The 24,864-nt window shown below is 42.6% G+C and overlaps 1 protein-coding gene across 2 annotated transcripts in view; it reads right to left on the bottom strand.

Annotated features, from left to right (window-relative positions):
• Positions 1–24,864, bottom strand: part of pvrl2l (PVR cell adhesion molecule related 2 like) — a gene marked incomplete at its 3' end in the record, with an annotated part of 294,334 nt that overhangs the window by 98,921 nt on the left and 170,549 nt on the right. Inside the window, exon 7 of one of the 2 annotated variants that reach the window (XM_079175835.1) lies at positions 22,554–23,173. The exons of the other annotated variant lie outside the window; for it this stretch is intronic. Coding sequence (XP_079031961.1) covers positions 22,554–23,173 — 620 coding nt within the window. Of the gene's footprint in view, positions 1–22,553; positions 23,174–24,864 lie in introns of those variants that run through there. 2 annotated transcript variants of the gene reach the window in all.

Raw genomic sequence — 24,864 nt, 5'->3', positions numbered from 1 at the left:
TTGTGTTTGCAGTTCTGTGTGTTTGAATGTAGCTTATACTTTGCTTTACTAGATCACGGTTCTAGTAATACAATTAATTCATGAATCAAGTTCAAGGTTACGGTTATTTTCCTGTTATTTTAACGTTACAAGCAGGAGCTTTTGTTTTGTCATTTTACTGCTGCAGGGTCTGACAGTCTCAGTCCTAATTCTAATAAAAAAGGAACAATCTTCTCCCCCCTGTGAAGGGCATCCCGCCCACCTTGGAATCACGATCCCTTCCGAGTTTTCTTGAGTCGCTCCTATTACAACACGAACGAGACGTCATATTCACGGATCCTTTCTAGCCATAACCTCAAAACAAGAAGTACGCCCACAATGTTTCCACTTCAATTAGCCTCAATAGAGTTATAATTGTGTTAAACCTGATCTAAACCAGTGTTTAGCAGAATAAATGAAACAGGAGGTTTTCTCACTGAGTGGCAAGTAAAAGGCGAAAAACAACCCGGAGAGAAGGCGCATGAGGATTACAGTGATTACCTCATTAAGCAGGAAGTGAACATATCCCATATTCTGGATAACACCAAGCATGCATGCAGCACTTTATTTCAATCGGGGAGTTAAATATAGCTGTTGTTATTCAGAGCTACACTATTTCTCTTCAAAGAGGGATGTCTTTTATTGGAACAAGTGTTTGCGGGTGTCATGTACGGTATTTGTGAACAGTACTGAATAAAAGAATCGGTCCATTATACTTAGCTTGGAATCAGATTTGTTAAACCACCATTTTTGTAACCAAGCAGCACTAAAAATGATGCTTCAGTTAATGGTGATGAGGCTACTGTTCATCCGCCTCCCTCATCTTGCATTCACTTCTTCGATGACAGACAGACCTCGCCTTCACCGTCTCTAATGAACAATCCTGTTTACACAGTCTGTCAGACAGACTAAAGCTGTCCCTACATGCACCTGCAGATGACCACAGTCGCTGACGAGACCACATCAATGAGGTCATTTCTACAGACGTGGGAACACTGAGGAATTTTAGAGCTTTATTTGGTTAAGTAAAAGACAAGAAACGACCTGACCCGACACAGTTTCTGACTTGGAAATCAGCGACTGACACTCGCCCAGTGGTCAAAACGTGTCCTTAATTGTCTTCCTGTTTTTTTCTTTTCTTCCGATACCATCTTTTGCTACAGATAACAGCTGTCCGACCGCTTCCTTGGAATTATTGCGTTCCTTGAACCAAAATCAAAAGGGACGTTTAATTAAACCCCCTGCAGAAAGAGACCAGAGCCTCCTTTCATCTGCAGAACAGATGGAGAGAGAGGGAACGAGTCCTGAACACCAAAAGAGAGAGAAGGAAGAAGAAGAAGAAGAAGAAGAAGAAGAAGAAGAAGAAGAAGAAGAAGAAGAAGAAGAAGAAGAGAAAGCTCAGGAATCTTGTTCTTGTTAATGTTAAGGGTGGGATGGTTTGGTTGCATAAAAGATAACGAATTCTAGTTTGGGGTGCTTGAAAGAGACAGAGAAAGGCATGAAAGAAGGAGTAACGAGGAGCGGTAGAAGCAGAGGAGACGCGGTAGAATCATCTTTAATGCAGATTGCGACACGGAGCTCGGCTTTGAGGTGCAAACCTGTGAGATGATAAGGCGAGCGTCTCACAGCACAGCCTCCTTTAACCCGAAGTGCCCCCAAGTAAAGTCTTTAATGCGTCCATAAATACAACACAGCAGGATGGGAGCTTATCTAAAAACATTTTATGTTGAGAAGGGGAAATCTGCCGAGCTGAACCGGCATTATCTGTTGTATTTTTGGTTTTAGGAAAAAGAAAATGTTCCAAGTTCTTGGGTATTGTGACACAGTTGCATACAAAAGGGTAGTTCCAAGGATGTAACATTTCTACCGTATTTTGAAATGGAGGCCTGCATATGCAGCAAATGCTTTGTTTTAACAAAGTGAAATGGATGGACTTTGTAATGTAGACAAGTGAGCACCAAGTATGCCAACCAATCTTTTTACAGGACAAAGAATCGACTACTACCACTCCTACTAATCTACTTTTTGGCATCACTATGTTGGTTCTTTTGGCCGTCGCCATCCTGGTTTTTGACCGTTGCCGTCTTGTTTCTTTGCGACCAGAAGTGACACGCGGGGGTGGAGCTAAGTACAATCGAACGCTAAAAAAACACACTCTGAACGGGTTCAAGTTTTAAGACAACTCCCAGGCCGTGCTGGAAACCTGTCAATCAAAAGAAAGCCTAAAGCATACCCTGCTTTTGGGTGAGGTATAATTTACTAAATGAACATCACGCTGTATTGACGAAGACTTGAAACTAGCGATTGAGACCATAAGCCATCAAAGTTAACTAAGGTAATAAATCAAGTGAGTGGGAGTTTTTGCAACCATAAAAGTCGCCCCCTGATGGTCATTAGAGAGAATGCAAGTTGAAGACACTTCCATATTGGCTTCACTTTTCAGAATAGGAGGTTGTTGCCTGGGCTGTTTGCCTGCCTTGTCCCTTTATCATGTGTGGAATAATATTGCAAATAGTAGTTATCTGTGCATTGAGGTGAGCTAATTATTGTGATTTTCCTTTGTTGTGTGTGTTTCTGGATGATTACTGCATATATATATATATATATATATATATATATATATATACAGTTAGGCTGCTGTAGATAATGGCAAAATTGAGGTTATTCAATACAAAACAATTTTGACATCAAAGCACTTTTGAGACTAATGTTGTACAGAGACAAAGACAGAGTAAAAGTTTGTATTCCATAACTGTATTTTAATGATTACCATCCTCAAAGATGTACAATACATTGATCGGTGAAGGTCATTCATTTGTTTAGTTGTAGGAAATTAACTTGAGAATTACAAATAAAAAAAACTTTTTAAAGCTTTCCAGCAAGTCTGTACTCATACTTCACTTTAAAAATAAAGGTCCATATTTGAAGAATGTTAATACCACAAATAGGAAATGCATTACATTTCAAGATGAAGTGGAGAGGTCGCAGTACATTACTTGGAGAAATTCGGTATTTTAACAAAACATTTCGCTTGTTTGGATATATTTAATCAACAAAAAATAGGATTCTTGGGGGGAGTCCTTGACTCTGCCTTTCATTGACTGCCAAATTACATCTTTGGGATTTAACTGGTTTCTGGTTGGCTCCTGAATGTGAAGTTAATAAGGGTCATTGCAACTCAAAACTCCTAACAAAGTTAGGGGCCAGTAAAGCAAGAGTTTAAGTCTCATCATTATTAGTTATGAGATGAAGTCAATACCAGTTGTGTGTTGTGAGTTGTGCTCGTCTGTCAGTCTCTGCTGTGTAGAAAACACCACATGCTAAGCTGAAAAGATATGTCGCTACCTGCAATCTATTAGTCAATATTTTCAAAAACAAGATTACTCTCTCCACATGAACATTTCAGGATGACTCACTTCAGCATGATGTGTTTTCCTTGAATGCCAGCAATCATTTTGTCAGAGAAGGCATCTTTATTTATTTTACATCTTTTTCATCAGATGGAGGCTTTCATCTGAAAAACAGCATCTACATCAAAAAGGTCTCAGCCACAGAACGATTTGTCCTTATCCTTACACCAACTGCTGATCATTTAATTCCCATGGTCATGTAAGTGTATTTGCTTTCACTCCTGCTTGTATTTTGTAAGGTTAATATTGAATTTCAACAGAATATTTGAGGTAAATATCCCTCAACAAGGATCAAGCAGTCCGCTCTTAGAAATAGGGGTTCCAAAAGGGTTCTTCTTGAAGGGCTGAGGTTCTACCCAGAAACATTTGCTTCTGAAGAACCTTTTACTGAAGAAAGGCTTTTTCAAAAATTGTTGAAAGCATGGGTGTTAAAATGGAACGCCCACAATCCAGCTCACTCCCCACCCCACAAAAAACGTTGATTGTGAACCATAATTGTTGTGGGTTGTGGATGCTACTTTGTTGTGTTTTTGTTAGCACCCTTAAGATGTAACACTATAGAAAGAATCTCTGTAGAACCTTTTATAGGGGATTCTGCATGGAACCTTTTGCAGGTGGTTCCTGGTATAACCCTTTATGTTTTGTTCAAGGTAGAACCCTCTGAAAGGGTTTTAGGTGGATCTTTATAAAAGGTTCTACCAGGAACCAAAGAGTTCTCCTGGGGGACAACCCAAAGAACCCTATATGGTTCTTGCTAGCGCCTTTATTTCTAAGAGTGTGATGAATGCACGGTCAAAGGCATTATAATGTTGTAGAGATACTAAATAATAGAATTATGAACAAAAACAACCTCAAAAGAGAAAGGGAGAGAGATTGGTTCAACCAGTAGATAAGAGGATGTGTGAGTGAGTAGGAGAGGCTAACACAAGGTGTTTTTTGAGATAAGTTTTAGGCCTGTGAGCATGGGAGTGACTCAGCTTTTCTCTGACTGCAGAGTTAAAGTGAGTGAGTCCGGAGGGAGGTGCGTCAACACCTGGCTGGAGGGAAGAACTGAAGTGACCCGCCATGAACACACTGACAGGATCATGAGTGGGCTGCTGCAGCTGGTTGTACCTGATGCTCTTACAGTTCAAACTTTATACAGTTGTGAAAGGTAAAAGTGATAACACAATGTGACTCAAATCCCACGACAATAAAGATGTTGGACGGTTCAGTAGCTGCTGTCGACATGACAAAACAATCGCCCCAAGTTTCTTGTTGTACAGATAAAAATCCTCTTGTTTTAATGGGATCCTTTTTATGTTGTACAAGATATTTTTCATGGCAAAATGAACTGTTTTATCATGGTCAGGATGTTTGAAGGCCCTGAGACACCGTAGCCTAGAGCAATCATATAACATGATGGATCTAGATCATTATTTTTGTCATTGTGGCTGCAGTACACAGCCGTACCCATTATGATCCGTTAGGTAGTGTTATTGGATATTTCCCTTTCACTCTGAACTCTCTGAATTGTATTAATGTTGTATCATATTTCTGTATGAATGCACCAAGGGTGGAAAGTACATTTACTCAAGTACTGTCCTTAAGTACAGTTTTGAGGTACTTGAACTTGAATAGTTATTCTACTACATCTCAAGGGCAAATACTGTACGTTTTACTTCTTTTATTTCTATAACTTTAGAATATCAGATAAAAGGAGGCGTTAACTGCGTTAACATTTTGAATGCATGACTTTTACTTGTAACAGAGTATATCTACGCTGTGCTATTGTCACTTTAACTAAAAGGACCAGTGTGTAGAGTGGAGTGGCATCGAGCAGTAAGGTTGCAGATTGCAAGCAACTGAGTACTCCTCGCTCACCCCCTCCCTTTCCAAACGTGTCCGAACTACGGTGGCCTTCACTTAACGTAAAAACGTAAAAGGCTCTCTCCCGAGCCAGTGTTTGGTTTGTCCGTTCTGGGCTACTGTAGAAACATGGCGATGCAACATGGTGGACTCCGTGAAGACGACCCACTCCCTTTGTAGATATGAAGGGCTAACAAAAACAACAGTTCTTAGTTTGGGCAGTTTAGTCAGTCACAGCTTCTGAACCAGAGTAGAGGGAAAAGAGCAGCATCCACAGAAAACTTCACTGACAGAAACTACAAGGAAAAAAAAATATCACATAATTGCCCACATTGTCTGAGAGACAGGTGATTTCTGGGGATTGCAGTGAAGAAGCAACAACATCAGTGACTTTTTAGCATCAAAGATGCTGCGGAAAAAAATACTCCAACACAAAGCAAACATCTTGCCGCTTTATGAATCATCTACATGTCAGCGCGTGTTTGGTGAGCAGCTCTGGATCTGTCTGCGAACACTTCGCCGAGAGATCTCCGGCTTCCCTGCCTCTGGAGGGACTCGATCGTGTTGGCAAATTAAAATTGCATGAGATGATGATGACTAACATAATGAATTCGGGGAATAGGTTTTATAGAGGGTATCATTCCTCCGGGAACCTTCCCCAAGTCACATTTCTTTGCATTTATTGTACTTGGTGAACAAAGTGTCTCTGATTCCGATTGTAATTACTCAATCAGTTCTGCAATGGCAGCAATTACGCCATGTGTTGCTCTGCTTCAGTGAGCAAAGATCTGGACTCCCGAATGTACAGAGCTACAGTGAAAAGACTTCAGTAAATAGAACTGTCTGTCTTCCTTCTTCATAATATAATAGAGATGATTCACCAGAGATTACAGCTTTAACATTGACTCCTGTCAGACTTTACAGACACCCTGCAGGTTTCGTATTTACAAGTCTTGGAACTTAATGGATGTTTTGCAATTGGTTGTATGAGTTTAAACTGCACTAGTAGGTATTGGCTGATTGCACCAATTTATCGGCCTCACACAAGAGGCTCAATTACTTAAACTGCAGGTAGGAATGAAATATACAGTATACTCCAATCACAAACTGGTATATTACGAGGACGAAACATCTGTATTTTCTTGATTTAGTTGGAGAAAAAAAGGGGACAAAATGAGGAAAGTAGGACAGCCATTCTCACACAGTTAACCACCAGGAGAAGACTTGAGGAAATTTCAAATGGAAGCAATTATGTTTAATTTAGATCATATTTTTCCCTTTATTCCCTTTTTTCCCTTTGTTGTTTTTTTCCCTCTCTTCTCTTAACAGAGCCGGGTGGAATACAGGATCTACCGGCAGGGATTGAAAGAGCTAGCGGTGAAATGAAAAGTGCGATTTGAGCCGTCGGATTCGGCAGAGAGGCGGAACGTTTAACTGCGAAACAGCAATGAGGGCCACGGCTGCAGATCTGGGTGCATTTATTAATTGAAAATGTTTTCAATTATCTTTGGGCACTTGCTTTAAGAGAGAGAGAGAGAGAGAGAGAGAGAGAGAGAGAGAGAGAGAGAGAGAGAGGTACTTTTTTAGAGCGATCCAATTGGCTTCATCACGAGCCACGCAATGACACAAAAAAAGAGATAATTGAATCCTTTCCAAATAGAAAACTGACCCTGATCTGGAAATATGTTGCATCATTTGCACTTAATTAAAAACATATTCAGTGCTGCCTTGTAAATATCATACAACAAGACTTGTCACCATTTCTGCTGTCACATTGCTCCATTTCTTCATGTATTGCTCTCTCCCACCCTGTCAAGAGTGAATGAAATTCCTGTTATCACTGACATACTCCTACAGATGGTGAAAATTAGCTGACAACACCTTGTCAGCTGTGGACAAACTCAGTGGTTCAGCTAAAAAAAGATAAAAGTTTCTCTTAGCTGACGTTTTGAAAGATTTCCCACGCAAAATATTTACATGGTAAAATAAGACTGAATCAACCAACAGCATGTACAGGCTATTATGCAAGCCGGAGAGGAGCCAGTAAAGAGAAACAACACATATTTCCTTGTCTGAGTCGTCTTGAGAAATGTGAAGAGTTACATATTTTTGTCCCGTCTCAAATGATTTCTATCATTTCACTGACTCAACCTGTCCCTGACAAAGGTTACCAGACGCAATACGTCTAATTCACAACACAAGCTAAACTCAATAACTTCCCTCTGTAGAGTGTTTCCCTCTCCCCTCCCTAACAAAGATGAGTTGAATCTCACTCAATTGTCGCTCCTGGTTTCCTAACAAACAGGATGGTGGTGAGGATAACACAAATGGGGATTTATTCTTTTTGTAACGTGCCTAATTTTAGTGGAAATGGCTTCTACTACCGAAGCAGTTGTTGGTCACTTGCATTACATTTACATTACAGTCATTTAGCTGACTCTTTTATCCAAAGCGACTTACAAGTCAGATGCTATCATACCGTAGACACAGCTACGGGAGCAATTTTCGAATAATGTCAGAATAAGGGTGGTAGACAAAACCGTTACGATATGTAGGCATTGTTTGACGAGAAAGACATACGACAACGGCAATACATCGGGATGTCCACACATACAACAACTTATCACCGCGGCATTTAAGAAACCGTTTGTGGCAGAATCAGACCGGGCTAAAGCTAATACAACATCTATTGGGATCTTTATTGCTGCAGACATGAGGCCATACTCCATTGTGGAAAACAAAGGATTTCAAAATATGGTTAAAGTGCTCGAGCCACGCTACGAAATCCCCTCACGCAGTATGAAGATCGTTCCAGGCCTCTATGAAAAGGAGAAGACTGTGATGGCTCACTTCATCGTGGAGGAGTGTAGATTCAAAGTCCTGTTCTGCAGACACGCCCCCTCTGTGAGAGTCACACAGACACAAATCTGGCGCTACACTTTCCCCAGACAATGTAGATATTCTCATCTTTTTGAATTTTTTTTTAAATATTGTGGTTTTCGAGACTAGGCCAAAGTCATTTGCTTTAAGTGTTCTTGAAGTTCTTTGATTAATAAATGGAAAACAAAGTTATATTTGTCCACCCCCCCTTTTCTTTGCTGATCAGAAAATGATCCGAACCGTGACTCAAAAACCGCGGTACGATCCGAACTGTGAGGTTTGTGATCCGTTGCTCCCCTACTGTAGACTCTTCTCCCTACTTCTCTCTGAAATTGCTTTGTGATTTCTTCAAAAGTGTGGAAATATTTAATCAAGGAGTGCAGTTTGTGACAGTGTGGGTACCATGGTAGCTCTGACTGCTTGATGGAGTAGCAGCAGGTGGACAGTTCTTTGCGAAGAGTCAATTCTCACCTGAACCATAGAACCAAGTCTGAACAGGCCTATGAAAAAGTATGATCTGGCCAAAATGTCCTCATTTTCCAAAGATGTCCTTACTATGTTAAAAACTTGTTTCAGTCCTCACTATGTTGCAAGTACAAGTATACAAACACACACACACATTCCTCAAATCTTCTCAGCTATTGGACTTAAGTAAAAATGTACACAAGTTGGCATCTAGAGAGTTAGAGGAGAATATCATATAGATGTGAAGCTACAGTTAGCATTTTGGTAACTGTTGGGGAAAATCTAAATGACTAATTATAAGGTGTGCTTTAAAAAGCTTGGTGTCCTTATGTGTCCTTGTTGTGTGAACTGCCTCACCACAGTTTAGTCTATGCGAAAGAACACTCAGCAGCATGTCCTGGATTGAAATGATAATAAGGACTGTGGGAGCGTTAAGATGGGTACAGAGCTATGTTATGAGAACATAGCCTCCTGACTACTACATGGCGTGGAAGCCATTTTGTGTGTGTGTTATGCTTTCGTGACGTATTGCCTGTGACACTGTATTGTTTACCTGGTATAAATATCCGAGGCTCAGAGTCAGACCTCTGAGCAGCCTTGATCCATGTATACTGTATGTGAATCAACTCTGTCTCCTTCTTGCAAGAATAAATGGCCAATTGATTAATGATTTTCCATCGGTCTTGCGTGAATTTTTCTAACAGTAACTTAGCTTAGCATAAAGACTGGAAACAGCTTGTCTCCTTGCAATTGTTTTTTCTCTATTTTGTGGAATTTAGTGAGCTTCAGAGTTGCTAGTATGCAGACTTTGTTTTCTTTTGGACAGAGCCAGGTGAGCTGTTTCCCTCGTTTTCTGGTCTTTATGCAAAGCTACGCTAATCGACTGCTGGCTGTAGTTTAAAATTCATCGTAGAGACATGAGAGTGGTATCAGTCTTCTTATCTAACTCTTGGCAAGAAAGCAAATAAGAGTGCTTTCGAAAATAGTGAAGGCGCCTTGTCGGCACAGCAACATGCACATCCATGATTTAGCTAGGATACAAAGACGGAAGATAATTAATTAGTAATTCATTCATTCTGAATTCTCGTTCACTTTGGTCAAAGACGGACCTATCTTGCAAATTTGTCATGAAAAACTTGAAGCGTCATTCCAGCACAAGTGGCCCGAAATTCAAATTGGACTATCACCAAAATCTGCTCTGAGGTCCGTAGTCAGTTTAGTTAATAAGTGGACATTTGCATTAAAGGTCCAACGGCCCTGTAAGCCTTAAGGGTTATGGACTTAGTCGGTAGCTTCAAAAAACTCCATCTCACCACACAGGCTGAACACACACACACACACACACACACACACACACATAAATATAGATCTTCTCTCCCTGGACAAACAGTGATCTGCTCATTTAACAGCTAAATATAACCTCCATCCTTCTCACTTTTCCCGGGGAAAGAAAATACCACGGCAACCAAATATCTGTGTGGCCATCAGTGCTGACCTGACAGACAATGATGGAGGTTTTCTTGGTGCGATATCTACAGCTCTGATAAGGAAGCAGAAAAACATGAGCGGAAAAAGTGACAAACTCTGACTCCCACACAAGGAGTCAGATCGTGGCTTATCTGGGTTACAAGACATGAATGTCAGGTAGCACTTTAGCCAAAGATGATCTATCATTTGACACGAGTTCCACAGCGATGGTATTTCTTCTTTCTTTCTTTATTGAAGAAATAAATTAAGTGTTTGCCAGTGAAAATTATATCTCTCTTACAGGCTGAAGTTTAGAGGTACTGAAGGGCAAATTTCATGTAATTTTTTCCCTCTCAAATACGTTTAAAAATATAACAAGAGGCTGAACACTGAAATGATTGACTCACTGTTTATCGACAGGATTTTCAAAGCCTTGCGCTTTTGAATTTTCAAAAACAAATTTAGTTTTCAGTCTGATGCTATTTGGGTCGTCAATTTGGGTATTAATCCTTGATCAAAACCCCCATCCCCCGGTCAATCTAAATAAACCTTTAACATGTTCCTATATTCTGTGAAGAGGTAGAACGATTTTTATTTTGACAGACTTGATATTGGAGCTGTAAAAGGGTGAGCTTTTCTTCTTGTTTTCACTCCCGAAAAGAAGCAGAGGAACATGAAAACTGGGCTGCTGTCCAACACAGCAGGGGTTTGCACTATAAAAAAACAACATCTGTCTTCACAAGTATAAATGTTAATCTTGTATTCAGTCATTAAGCCTGATTTGGATTGGAAAAAGAGAGAAAAGTAACTCTGCCTGTGGCGGAAGACAACCTTACTTGTTTCCATGCAGCTTCACTTAATTTATGAATAATACTTTTAAATTTGCCTGAAATGAGTCACAGCCAGTCTAAAATCAGGCAGACAAACATCCATCTTGTTTTTCTACACAATGCTGATTGATGAGAAAGCTGTAGAAAGTTTTGCTTTGAAAAATAATCATATACCATTCAGTGAATTTTCTACTTATTATCAGGAACAAACAAGAATTCATGCACGACAAATCTCACAGGGAGAAGATCATATTTCTCTGGTCGTTGTAGCTGATTTTGAATAGTATGGATTAAAAGTGTGAAAATCAAGAATATTTTGATGATGACACTATCGAGTAAAAAAGTCAAGGTTCTGTTCTTTTAAAACTACTGACCTTCAAAGCCTCAAAATGCCGTGCTGTATGCAAAAACATGATATTTTTCTCTCCAAACTTGACGCCATAAAAGCTGCAGTGTAAACAAACACTGGTGAAATCCTTTTTAAAACCTCTGCTCTATGAAAAACAAATCCATATCACCAGGTTTTCCCAGGTTTGGGTGATGATCTTTGGAGAGAGGTCCAGACAGAAGCTTGATGGGTTGGGTTCATTCATCTTATTTACAGAAATCTAGTATTGTCAAAGCCATTTATAAAGCTAAAGAAACAGTATTGTTGAATATGTTTCAAATCCAGACCATTTCAAGGCCGGTGAAAACAACAACAAATAACAACATTAGTCCTTTGGTCTGAACATCAATGTTAAGGTCACCATCGTAGAGGAAGCCGAGCATCTCCAGCTGACAGGATTATATCGGCTGAAACAGTGCCACATCGATTCTGAATGAATTTAATGTCTCTGCCATCTGGAACTCTGCATTTTAAGGTTCCGAAATAGCAGATATAAAGGGTTCTTTGGATCCAGTCCATTAAAGAAATGCTCCAGGATTCTCAAGCGTGTTGAAATTTTTGTTATTTATTTTGAAACGACTGACCAGAAGACGACTCTATAACCAGAGCAGAGATAAGACCACTGAGCACAACTCAAAGTGAAGAGCTGACAATGGAAGAAGGAGAAAAAAAAAGTGGAAGCTGAAAGCATTGGAACTGAAATTAATTTTGATGAGACCAGCTAAATTTCATTTTGATTTGCACACAGACTCCCTCACCTCTGCAAAGCGTTGGATGGCTTTCAGATCATTTCAGACCGAGTTAGCAACATTAAGAAGCATTTAGCAGATACAAAGCTAACAATGTCTTTCTTTGGAGTTACTAGTTAGGAGTGTAGTTAACAACACCAGGTGATATGGTGGTTCCCTTTTACACTAATCTGTAGACTTTAGCTTCTATCTTCATCTTTTTAACCTGTTTTCACTGCTAAATCAGTTTGACATCCTGGATGTATCCTTCAAACACTTGTTGTAGACCAAGGGTCACTGATAGGGGGACTGTGGTCAGCGAGACCAGACCCTTGAACAAAGAATGGACGGACTCCTAAATATTCATTCTTCCCATGGGCAGTCTAAAACCAGTGTGTCTCATATGTTCAGAGACCATGGCGATTATTAAAAGTGGTAATGTGAAGCGCCACTACAAGACAAAGAACAAATCTTTTCAGCAAACGTACCCACTCACATCCGAAATGAAGGTACAGAAAATAAACCTAAGAGCCCAATATGATCAGAATCCTAACACATGAATTCACTGTCCAACAATGATGTAAACAGAGAGGAATAGAGCTGAAACAAGTGGTTTAATAACCACAGATGAAGTCCCTGCACACAAATTTCTCTTGTTAGAAGACGACAAGAATATAATATCGTGGCTTTTTTGGCTACTGCCCTCATGTGCGTAATACATTTTGAAGATTAGCACTCCAAATAGACCAAGGATACGCGAAGCAGCCGTCATGTGCACGCGAGCGCTCAGCTTAAAGGGAGTATGTCTCCTGCTTTAACATGTGATGTCCAAATAACCAATACCAACTGTTATCAAGCCAGCAGAGAGGTGTGAATAGATACTGTCGGTAGTACAAGTACAAATCTACTAACAAAGAAAGCTTAAACATGAACTACTGGATCTCTATTTGTCATGGTAACTATCTACATTGATGTGATTAAAAGTATTAAATAGCGTCCTGTTTTATTCCATTAAAATGCAATGAAATGCTGCTGTACAAGGATCCAGTGGAAACTGCACAAACCAGAGAGAGGGTAAGGAAAGGAATGACATAAAAGCAGGCACCCATTTGAAACGAAGGGCCATTCAGATGAACATGCATACCCAAAACCTGAAATAACTTGGACTGAGACAAAGAAAATCCAAGACGAATTACATCCCTAAGTATAGCACAGAACACTGCAAGAGCAGCACAGTGGGAGAAGAAGGAGGTATCCTCAGAGGCAGGAAAGCAGGACAGTGCTGCCTTTAGTAAAATGGTTACAGAGGACAATAAGACCTCTTCCAACCAGTGTTGGGAGGAGGAAAACTTCATCCACATCTGCTGGAGTCTCAGCTGGCCTGGCAGAGCCTTGGCTTTAACTGGATTAAGGACAAAAGCAGAGCTCAATAACTAATAGGGTCTCTCCTTCCTCCTCTCTGTTCCTTCCCTCTCTTTACTCTACTCCCCCCCACCCCCTTCCTTTCTCCCTCACTTTTCTACGTTGCCGTCTTCGTCCTCCTTCAGAGTGAAGCAGAGACATAATGCGGAACACTTTCATGCCTTCTGCTGAATTAAACATGGAGAGAACAGCTTGTGCCGGGTGCTAAAGCTGGAGCGGAGAGAGAGGGAATATGAAAAAGGAGGATATATATACAATTCCACCCCTGCACAGGGGTCCCCGGAGCGCTGCCGAACATGTCTTTACAATTAAAAAGATCTGTTCTCTGATAGACTGTGCCGAGGAAAGTTAAACAGGATGGCCATTTTTTTACTAATTGGCCGGGGTTTGAAGAGGACTGCCAATTTTCATTGGGTGGAAGCAGCCAATCGCCAAGCGGAGGGATGGCATGGAGCTCAGAAAGAACTCCTCTGAGGCTTCCATCCCCACCTCTGGCTTTCATTGTCGGAGGAGTAAATCCCATCCCTTTTTCCTTTCACACACTCTCTGTCATCTTTACGCCGCGGCCAAGCAATTGGGCACCACAAGTGACAAATCTGTCCATCTCTAACTCCAGGCTGGATGGTGAATAATTGACAGTGTTTCAAACGTTCTCGGTCTCAGGTGGCTTACAAAGAAAAAAAAGAAGGTCTTTTCATAGTCTCGGCAGGGGCTGAAGTTTCAGTTTGTGTTCTGCCTCTCGTCTCTGTAACTCTCGATTTCTCTGATCTGAGAAGAAAAAGTCTCCCTTTTCTCTCCAGGCCTATTTGGTATTTCCCAGATAGAGCACCTCTAGCTCACTCCCCATCCTCCCCTCCCCGACAGAGCCAAGTGACCGTTACCGCGTCCTCTGCTTTGCATGGGTGCCACGCTCACAGCAGCAAGGACAAGACTTTTACAGGGCTCGCGCTCAGGACTGCAACCTCCCAGAGCATGTGCCATGTGAGGCGGTGCAGCAGGCTAAAAGATCAGAGAGGGACGCTTGTAGCGGTATTACTTACTACAGGGAAAACCAAGAAAGTCTTATTTAATCTTGTCGAGCCCCATTAGATTTGTTCCAAGGTTGCATGTTGAAGATCCTCGACATAAAAAAAGCTTTTTTTTAAAGGTTTTCTGATATCAGTCTCTTAAACTCCTACATTTAGTGAATGAATCTATCCAAGAAGCTTCATCATTCCTGCTAATATCAAGTCTTAACACATCTTAAGGTAAGATATGTTTAACAGTTTCATGGATGAAGGTAACTCTTTTGAATCTGGCGCTGTTCAGGAGGCCAGGTGTCAGATCTCTGCAGGCTAATTTGTTGAGTTGCCTCTTGATGCAGTGGACACAGTAGGATGGAAGGAGTGAAGCTGTTGACAACGTGGGGGTAATCTAGTGTTTGGAAGTTATTGCATTACCTCCATAGAGTGTACATGCGACCTAACATTTAGCTACACAGGCTGAATTTTGACGGACTTCAACAGTCTATAACTGGGGTCACTAATAGGCGGACGCCATTGTATCCGGACCCAGGACCTAAAACCGATAGATAATTGAGAATTATTACATTTTGACGGAGCGCTTCTATTTTAACCAGCGCAGCTTTTCCAGCCTTTACGGCACTTGTTCAGCGGTGCAGGAAACACACCGACCAATTACATGCGTTGTAAATCACATCACATGATGCTGCTCAGCCAATGAAATATGAGTTATCTACACACACAGGGCTGAGACGAGGAAAGAGAACGAAGAGCAGGAGAATAATACGTGAGTCAGAGAAGTTATTTCACATCACGTTCTCCAAAAAGAGAAAAGTGTTCAGAGAGACCAGATCTCACATCTGAAATGAAGGCACAGAAAATAAACCTAAGAGCCCAATATGATCAGAATCCTAACACATTAGTTCACGGTCCAACAATGATGTAAACAGAGAGGAATAGAGCTGAAACAAGTGGTTTAATAACCACAGATGAAGTCCCTGCATACAAATTTCTCTTGTTAGAAGATGAGAAAAATATAATATTGTGGCTTTTTTGATTGACATCACTTCACCCTGAATGAACTGAATTTAAAGCTGCAGGACAATTCAGTGAAATACATTTTTCTAAAATGAAGTACTTTATTTTAAGATGCACATTTTTCAAAAAGCTTTCTGTTTCGTCAGTTATTCTTTAATCCAGCCCTTATTTTACTTGAAATGAGAGAAGAACATTTATGTATGTATTTCTATGTATTATTTATAATCCATCCAGTTAAATGTGAAAACTGAGAATAATAGTTAATGTGTAGTGTCTTTATTTGATTTGACAGTTGTTGACTACACAGAGACGTTGTTACTACTACGAGGCTTCTTGAATATATACTTTATATGGCACTAAGTAGCGCATATTGTAATGTTCCGGACCTTTGCACGAGGAGATTTTCTCAATCTGGACCTTTTGGAATTTTAATTCAATACCCCTGGTCTATAACAACGCTAGACTGTACATAAGAAGTGGATGTAGTTGTTGTGACCTCATCCATTAGTTTGTGGACTGCCATTTTGAAGCCTTGAGTTTGGTGTTTTGGCCGTTTTGACTTTTTACAACCAGTGAACGGAAGTGGCCAGACTGTGGAGGAGTGACGTAGAGACGCCGTATACAGCTCTGGTAGCGGTAGCATTCTGTCAATTCCAAGGTAGCCCCGCCCTAAAGCATACCCTGCTTTATGGTCTATTTGACTCTAACTGGACCATAGTTTACTAAATGAACATCATGCTGTATTGAAGAAGACTTAAACTAGAGATTTAGACCATAAACTCAAGTTTACAATGTTTACTGAGGGAATAAATCAAGAGAGAAGTAGAGTCATTTTCTCATAGACTTCTATACAATCAGAGGAGTCGCCCCCTGACGGCCATTAGAAAGAATGCAAGTTTTTAAGACACTTGGATTCGCTCTTCAAAACCAGAGGTTGCCTCCTGATTAAAACCCTGTTACATACACACTGCTAAAAGAACGTGGCCACATGCGGCCCAGACCACCTCCGAATGTGGTCTGAAGAATCGGGTTTCAACGCGACAACAATGCATCTTGGGAGCATTCACACCTGTTCTTAGAGCCGTCCACTTGTGATCAAATCACCCAAGATGCATGTTAATTCCATGTCTGAACAGGGCCTTCGTCAACTATGTGACCTCGCCTCTTCCTGCTGGCTTAACGAACCCCGACAAGAGGAACGAGGAGCTAGCAAGTCCACGAGCGTCGCTCAATGTGATCACAGTACAGGCATAGTTCAGATGACCAGAAGTAAATCTTTATCGAGATGAAGAATCAGATCGCACGGACCACATACCAGGTGTGAATGGGGCCTTCACGTAAAGTGTTTGAACTTGAGAGAGGTGGCTGTACTTCTCCTTGAGTTAGCAGAACTTGGAACATGTCCTGCAGCAGATCTGTTAAGGAGGCTACCGAGCAGGTGCACAATGGTGCTCTGTGCTGTGAAATGTGCTGAGGAAAGAAGTACGGGAGTCTCGGTATTTATAGACTGATAACACGGCTCGGCTTAATTAATTACCAATTTCTTCCACAGAGAATTGTTTCAGAGAGTTTTTTTTAAATTTCTTTTATTGAAAATGGGTTGTGCAAAAACAAAAGTCATGACTGATGATGAGTTTCCTCGCTGAGGGTAGATGCATGCTACAAGATTCTGGGACTAATTAGGCGCCAACGTTGTGATCACAGTCGACTGTTTAGCATTATGCCGCTGCAAGAAACCCCTCTGGAGAAAGAGATGTGCTGAGGCACACAGTGGCCACATAGAGGGTAAATGTGCTGGAAACAGATGGAGCTCCAAAAAGTCTGGGAATTTATTATCAGGGTGAAAACATTAACATATTTGACTCCAATTAGAAAAAGGATATTTTGCATTTGGGACTTTCAGGAAGTGTATCAAACAAAGTAACTGTAATAAATGATCCTTAAATTGTAGATTCAAATTATAACAAGGAGACCATAGATTGTTATCTAAATGATGCAACTCAAACAAAGCAGTTCGTCCGGATCTTGGAGCATGCATGCACCCTGCAGAGTTGAAAACACACTTGAATACTTTAATCCAAACTGTACTGCAGTGATACAATAAACACGCCTACTACATGTGACAACAGTAGTTACAGTATGGCTGTTTCTCGGTTACTTTGAGATGAATTGGCGAACTGTCCAAACACACTGTGAAACGTAATGAAACGTATTTGTAACGTAGCAGATAGAACGGTCTCATTTACAGAATAACAGATTGCACGGTGTATAATGTTCAACAACAACCAACAACAAGGGACCTGCTGAGGATTCGGTGGAAAGTAGAGCTGAAACTGACTTCCTAAACAACAACTACAACAACAACAAAAATCGATCAGCTGAAGTTCTTGAATTTCAAATTTGAAACATCTCAGCTTATCAGTTTTACGGACTGTGTTCAGATTTTAAACCCACAGAATTCAGTTTAAGTTACAACATCTTAATTATTGTCACAATATATTGTTATGAGGCATAAGTAAATGAAATGGGAGGAGACATATGAGCATGAGATCATGTTTACTCACTTGTAATGTGCTGACGTTCCTTAAAGATTCCCTTTTCAGATCCTCTCTCATAAATATTACCAGTTTTTTGGGGGATTTTACTCACAGTGCCCTCGACTAGCGAAGTGACTCCAGTCACTGGAGTTGGTCGATCAAACACTGTGTCTACAGCAAGTGAGTGTGTGCTTGTGATGTGACACAGTGTGCTTGAAAAGCAGCGGGTGTGCTCAGTTCAGCTGCTGAAGCATGTAGCACCAGTCTAGTTTGTTCCCCTTTCATTTCTCTTTAACTGTGGCCTCGCTCACATCTCGTTTTCTTTCCTCATTTTTAACAGGCCCTCCATACTATATCTCCAGGGAGTGTTGCCTGTGATGCAGAGACTTCCCCAGAGCCTCCCTGTGTCACCTCAGAACCATCCCAACAAAAAGAAAGAAAAGACAAAGGATATACCGTAAAACTGCAATTAATAGCCCAAGCTTTGAAAGCCTGATCACTGAACTCAACCGGCACATATTTGGGACAGGCTTCTCGATGGGACAGGACCTTTAATTCCTGTCGGACCTTTGTCGCATCAAAGTGTTTATTTAAACCCGTATGAATATTACTTCTGAGAATCTGAAAAATGAGGATGTCAAATAACATATTAATTCATGTCATACATTTGATCTAGCTGCGAGACGGTTAACAACACTCGTTTTAGAGCACCCGAGGATTTATGGCCCCCTGTATACCGACACGACCCGAATAAAAATGGATGAAAACTAATCAGTGAGAGGTGAGGACACTTATATATTGCAGCCGGCAAAATAACGGAAATCAAGCACACCCAACAACACGGTGCAGGAAGAAGATACATTTTCGTTTATGACGGTTAACGGGCAGGTTGTTTGACAATCGAAAACAGCAGACAGCAAGCGTGACAATATTCAATACTTGGATTAATTTCTATGAAAAAAATCAGTTGAGCCTTTTGATTGCTGGACCCTTAAAGACTTAAACAAATATTACTAATCGAGGAAAGGACAGATTCTGACTTTATGACCTCGTCAAAGGTTGGGAACCTTTTTACCATGCCTGCAAATCTGAATGAATTATGCTTTGGTGCACATGGTCTCTGTGAAAAGAACCGAACAATTGAATGGGGGGAATCTAACCGATGTGTAGCATGTCCATATTGACACTATACACATTTTTTTGTATGTGCAATACAAGCAGCTTAAAACTAAACGGGTCGCCAGCAAGGTTTTATACATCTAAAGAACTTCTATAGAAATTAACTGCCTCGTGGCAACAATGGAATCCAGACTCGGCGTCTAATTGACCGATCCTAAGTCCCGCCCCCCTTTAGTTACGGTTGCTAGGTCGGACAAGCTCGACAACAAGAAACATGGCGACGCTTGTTCGGTTTAGCTTCGTTGACACAGTGTGTATTAGATTAAACGTAGCTTTAAGAAGCTAGGACAGCAAGGACTACAGTTCGCGATGGAAGGATATTTTTACGATGATAAACTTTACTCAGGTAATTTTTCCCATTGGGGAGCAAGACGTCTTTTTTATCAAAAGAAAAAACACCAACTATTACTTCGTAGCCTTAAAGAAGTAATATAAACGAAGGAGAGAAATCAGTAGGGGTGTAACAATACACATATTCGTATTGAACCGTTCGGTATGAGGCTCACGGTTCGGTACGCATTATGAACCGAACAATACGTTTGAATAATACTAGTGCATTTGGAAAATGCAGAAGCTTAAATTGTGGGAAATATAACATTCTCTCGGTGGAGCCACTGCGCTCAACATGGCAACCCACTCAATGTCACAGACAACATGCTGTCTGACACGCCAACCACGGAAGAAAAACATTGTACTCTGGTGAGGCTCGTGTGTTCTGGGAGAGGTGCGCTATGCTAAACTAGCTTAGCAGGAAAACCAACAGCAGCACACACGCTACAAACTCTCCCCGCAGCGTTTAGGTAGCTATTCCTTACCGATTCAAACGGCGATTATTATATTTATAGCCGCGGATATGAGACCCTGCTCTGGAGTGGAAAACCAGGCTCAACGAACATGCTTAATGCTATTGAGCCACGTGACACAACTCATTCACAAGCTCATTTCGCCAGACCATAATTCCTGCTTTGTTAAAGAAAACAAAAGCCCAAACAGAGAACCAAATGTCCGAAGCCCCCGCTGTTGCTCTGACAACAGACGGCCAGACGTCGCGGACTACATGAAGCTAGCTGACTGTAACCAGACATTACCTCACTACTAAATGGAGATGAAGAGCCATGTTCTTCAGACACGCCCCCTCGAGAGTCTTACCAGCGAGGATCTGGCATTTCTGCTTTTTTGCTGTATTGAAAACGTACTGAACCATGGCACCACTGTATCGTATTGAACCGAACTGAGAATTTTGTGCACTGTTACACCCCTAGAAATCAGGCAAAATCATGCAGGTTCATTTTCGATAGTTGGAGCTCCGGCAGGAGGCGGAAAGCTCCGCCCCCGGCAGCAGCGAATCGTCCTCTCGGCCGGGAGCAAAACCTCACCTCGACGCGAGCAAACACGGAAAGTTGACTGAGGTTCAACTGTGATTGGAGCACAGGGCGAAAAGGGCGGAAGTTGGGAAGTGCCAACTAAGACCTGCGTTTATTTGTCAAAACGTGTAGCCACAACCGGTGAGTGAAAGAGACTCTACATTTAATTGGGACTTGGCTTTTAATTGAAGTTTTACAGTAATTCAACAGTTAATTGAGAAACTGCCAATTCGGTGCCTTGAAAAAAACGAAAAGACGGTGAGCAGGAAAAAACTGGAAGTCAATAAGGCAAATGTGTTCAAGAAACATAAGAGCTGTGCATTAGCAAATGTGTTGCAAAAAAAGATCCATTCTAAGAAGTATTAATTACAAATCATTTGATTTCCCAATCAAAGTTAAACATTATAATTTTCCTATCCAGTTTTGCATGTTCGTTGAACTAAGTGAGAGATCTCTTAGAAGCAAAACAATCAAAGAAACAAAAAGGTTGGGAGTTTGAGATTCAATTTAGCCCATTTCACTTCCCCTCTGGAAATGTGTCTTTCCATCCAATCGTAACGCAGAACATGGAATAATTCCGCACATCGCCTAAGAACATTTTGCAAGACTGGGAATATGAATACATGAAATACAGCAGCTTCCAACAAAGCCGGTGAATGTATCTGCCTCGTTGAATGCGACCCAGATAGGAATATAAACACAAGTTATCCCCTTCTCCCTGCACACAGCCATTGCGGCACTCGTCTAAGCCGCCCATTATGTAAATAAAGAACGAGCAGAATGGGAGAGGGAGATGTAATGCGTGTGGGACAGAGCGTCAGCAAAACACACAAATGGGGCAGGATGCATGTGGAACAGTAAGAAACGAGACGGAGAGAGGAAATAAAGGAGGGAAATAAAGGAGGAGGAAATATGGGAAGAGATTTAAAGAGTGGAAAGGGGGGGGGGGGGGGGGGGGGGGTTGGAGGAGTTTTTATCCATTAAATGAGTCATTACCGACCCAATGTGGTATTGTGTGAAACCCCCCCCCTCATCAAGGCTCCCGGTGCGTCTTTCCCTCAGCGAGATCAACACCATTACACAACAGCAACGACACCAACGACATCTACAACAAGAACAAGAACAACAACTGTGCTATAGCGAGACGGCGCCCAATATATAGATGATGCACATCGTTAACACCACACCCAGCCACGCGGTAGCACACACTGTTAAGTCTGTTATGTTACTCAGTTTGGCGGCCCTTGCTCCCGGTGGGCACCCGTCAGGGGACCAGGTGGTGTCACAGGGTGGGGCGGGACACCTGAGACACTCTTACCACCCCCTGCCCCCCACCACCCTTCCCGCCCGAAAAAAAAAGTCCTGTCAGGAGAGTCTGCAGCACAGTGGCAACATCCACACAAGCCGCTTTACGTAGAGTTAATTTTGAAACGGCAAGGCGATTTATGAGTAGTGTTGATTATGGAATGGTGGTTGCGGCGCTCCCGATCTTTGCGGGTTGCGTTCTCTGGTAAAAGGTATAAAAGCACAAACAAATCACTCAGCACAATCACACACTGGCAAAGCTGAAGATACGAGAACGTATAGCAATAAGCAGCGTCGCCGTCAAAGTCGGTGTGGGCTTTGTTGGCTTTTTGCATTACGTTTTCTTTTTTTTTTCTTCCTTTTTGTTATATTCGGCTGACACGGAATGAAATCTGTCTCCATGATTTAACACAGTCACATAATCAACCACAGTCCACTAACGGCCACAGAAAGTTTTTCCGTCCTCGTTTTTTCTTTTCGTCCCCTTTCATGAAATTGTACAGCCGGGATCAAGCAGAGGATGGCCTCTCTTTAATCAGGCTGAATGTGAAGCAGGCCGGTGTTTAGCTGATTGAGGCGATGTGTCGGTTCGTTCGGTGGCAAAGAGGGCTGCTCTTCCTCCACCACGATCACTATTTTCAGCCCTCACCTTTCCCTTTACCCCTCCCCGTCCTCAGACGTAAATGGCAGTCCGGGAAATGACGGAGCCGTCCCTCTGAGACTCCATGTCGTCGTCGAGGTACACGTCCATTTCTTCTTCACCACCGTGGCCTCTGTGGACGTGGTAGGCGGGGGGCTGCATGTCCCCGCCTCTCCCGATGGCCCCGAACCTGTCGTAGTCCTCCTCCATGCTGTCGTCTAGGTCGAACTTCCTCCTGTCGGCTTCTTCCATCTCACCGCTGAGGAGGATGTCGTGGGCGGTGGGGGGGTTGCCCATTGAGGCGTGATGGAGGTGGTGATGGTGGTGGTAGTCGTTGGCCTTCTCTGTCAGAGTCCCCGTGGCGTCGCAGCCCTCCCGGTACGTGTAGACGGGCCCGTTGTTGTTCGCGCCCGTCCCGTTCTTGCTGCCGGTCCCACTGAACAGCAGACGGGCTTTGTTGCCATAGTCCCCACCATTGCTGCCGCCGGCGCCGGCCTCTACGGAGTCCCCGCCGCCGGGGTAGCCGCGCCTCTGCTGCCGGCGACTCCGGCTCAGGAGAACGGCAACGAGCGCGACAACCAATAGCAGGGCCAGGAGGGAGCCGATCACGGCGCCCACCACAACGCCAGCGCTCGACGGATCCTCCAGGGCTTCTGCAGAAGGGATGGAAGGGGTTTTGAAAGGAGGGGTGGAAAAAATGGGTGGAGGAAAAGAAAAAAAAAAAGGGCAGGAATTGATGGCTGTTTTTTAAGGAAGTCTTGGGAGGCGGTATTCACAGTTCTTCTTGTGTTGTAAGTGTGCTGCAGTGACTTAGCAGTAGTAGTGTCTTCTATGTGTGTTACAATCCTCTTACAAGTGTGTAGTAATGTTCTCCTCAGTGTAATCCCTTGGTATGGGTGCAGTCAGTCATTGCTGGGATCAGGCTGAATGGGACTCATTCACTCTCTCCCGGCGGCTTGTTGCGCTGCATTTTGCTCTAAACACATGTCTGTCCAGCTGCTGGCACTTCAGCTTTTTGTCCCCCCACCACCCCCCCCTTTTTTTTTTTGCCAACTAAAAAAAAGAAAAAGCCTTTACTACTGTAACGATCCTTTGTGTTGGTGTGAGCCAAAGTTTGCCTCCCGACTCTTGTTTCAGTCGAAGATTGAAACAAAAGAACGAGACAGGTGCTGTCGGGTTAGAGATCACGGGCCCCCAGCAAAGACACGCAGACAGACAGAGAGACACACACACACACAGGACAGGCAGAGAGGTTATTTTGAAGAGGTTCAGTGGAAAAAGAGCACACAGTCGCGGCTGGAAACTGCCACAATGTTTGGACATCCCTCCCATCATTTCACCTTCCGTCTCTCTCCCAGCCACCTAATTACACCCACTCCTCATCCCTCTTCCCTCTCATCCTCTGCTTCCTCCCCATGCCTTTCTTATGGCTCAGTAAGTCAAAACTACAGGGCCGAGTGATCGCCTGCCGTCAAGCCCGGGAACCGAGTCCGGATCTCACTGATCAGCAGCTCACGGAGGTAAAAAATAAAGGTTCACACTGCGGAGCAAGACCCATACTGGGACATATATAAGAGGATTCTCCGCAGGACTACGAGAGAGAAAAAGAGGTCTGGCTCAGATAGTGTAGGATTTGTATGAGTGGATTCATGCTGGGCTCAAAAGCGTGGAGAAAAGAGAGTGTAAAACCAGGATAGGAGAAGCACTCAGCCTGGAGTGCAGAGCTGCAGCAGGCCAGCTAATGTTTCACTCTTTTTTTTTTATCTGTGTGTGAATCGCATGCTGATTTTTTCCTCTGGGGTGCAGCAAGGGCAGCAGCAGGGAAATTTGAACCCCCTTCCTGTTTTATGCAAATAACAGCGAGGTTCTGCCAGCGCTCCTGGCAAACACAGCGGTGAATGCCAATCAAACAATCTGAGCTTGGCTGAAATGAGCACTGTGTGGGGTTACGTGCCCAGGCAGCACCAGCGAGGGAATCGCGTCGGACATCAAATAATAATCTGTAAGGTGCTGGCGAGTAAGAGTTATGTTAACAAAACCAGTGGGGGGTGGATGTCACATATGAAGAGGGCCGGGATTGAAAGCCTGTGATTCGTACAAATTGTTAATTCTGAGTGCGTAGAAGAAAACAAATAAAGAGAGGAGATAAGAGAAGAAGGAGATGTAGGAGGAGTAGGAGGAGGTTTTCGGTGGAGAAGAACAGACGAGCAGGAAAGGAGAGGTATCAGTTAGATTTCAAACACCATCTTGGTCTGGTCCCGCATGGGGGATGCCAGAGGGTTATGCCAGGGTGAGACAGACGGGCTGGGGCGAAACCAGGCGGGGCTCTTGGGACAGGATATGA

The sequence above is a fragment of the Pholis gunnellus genome (assembly GCF_910591455.1).
Source record: "Pholis gunnellus genome assembly, chromosome: 16".
Classification (NCBI taxonomy): Eukaryota; Metazoa; Chordata; class Actinopteri; order Perciformes; family Pholidae; genus Pholis; species Pholis gunnellus.
This window is presented reverse-complemented; position numbering and strand designations above follow the sequence as displayed.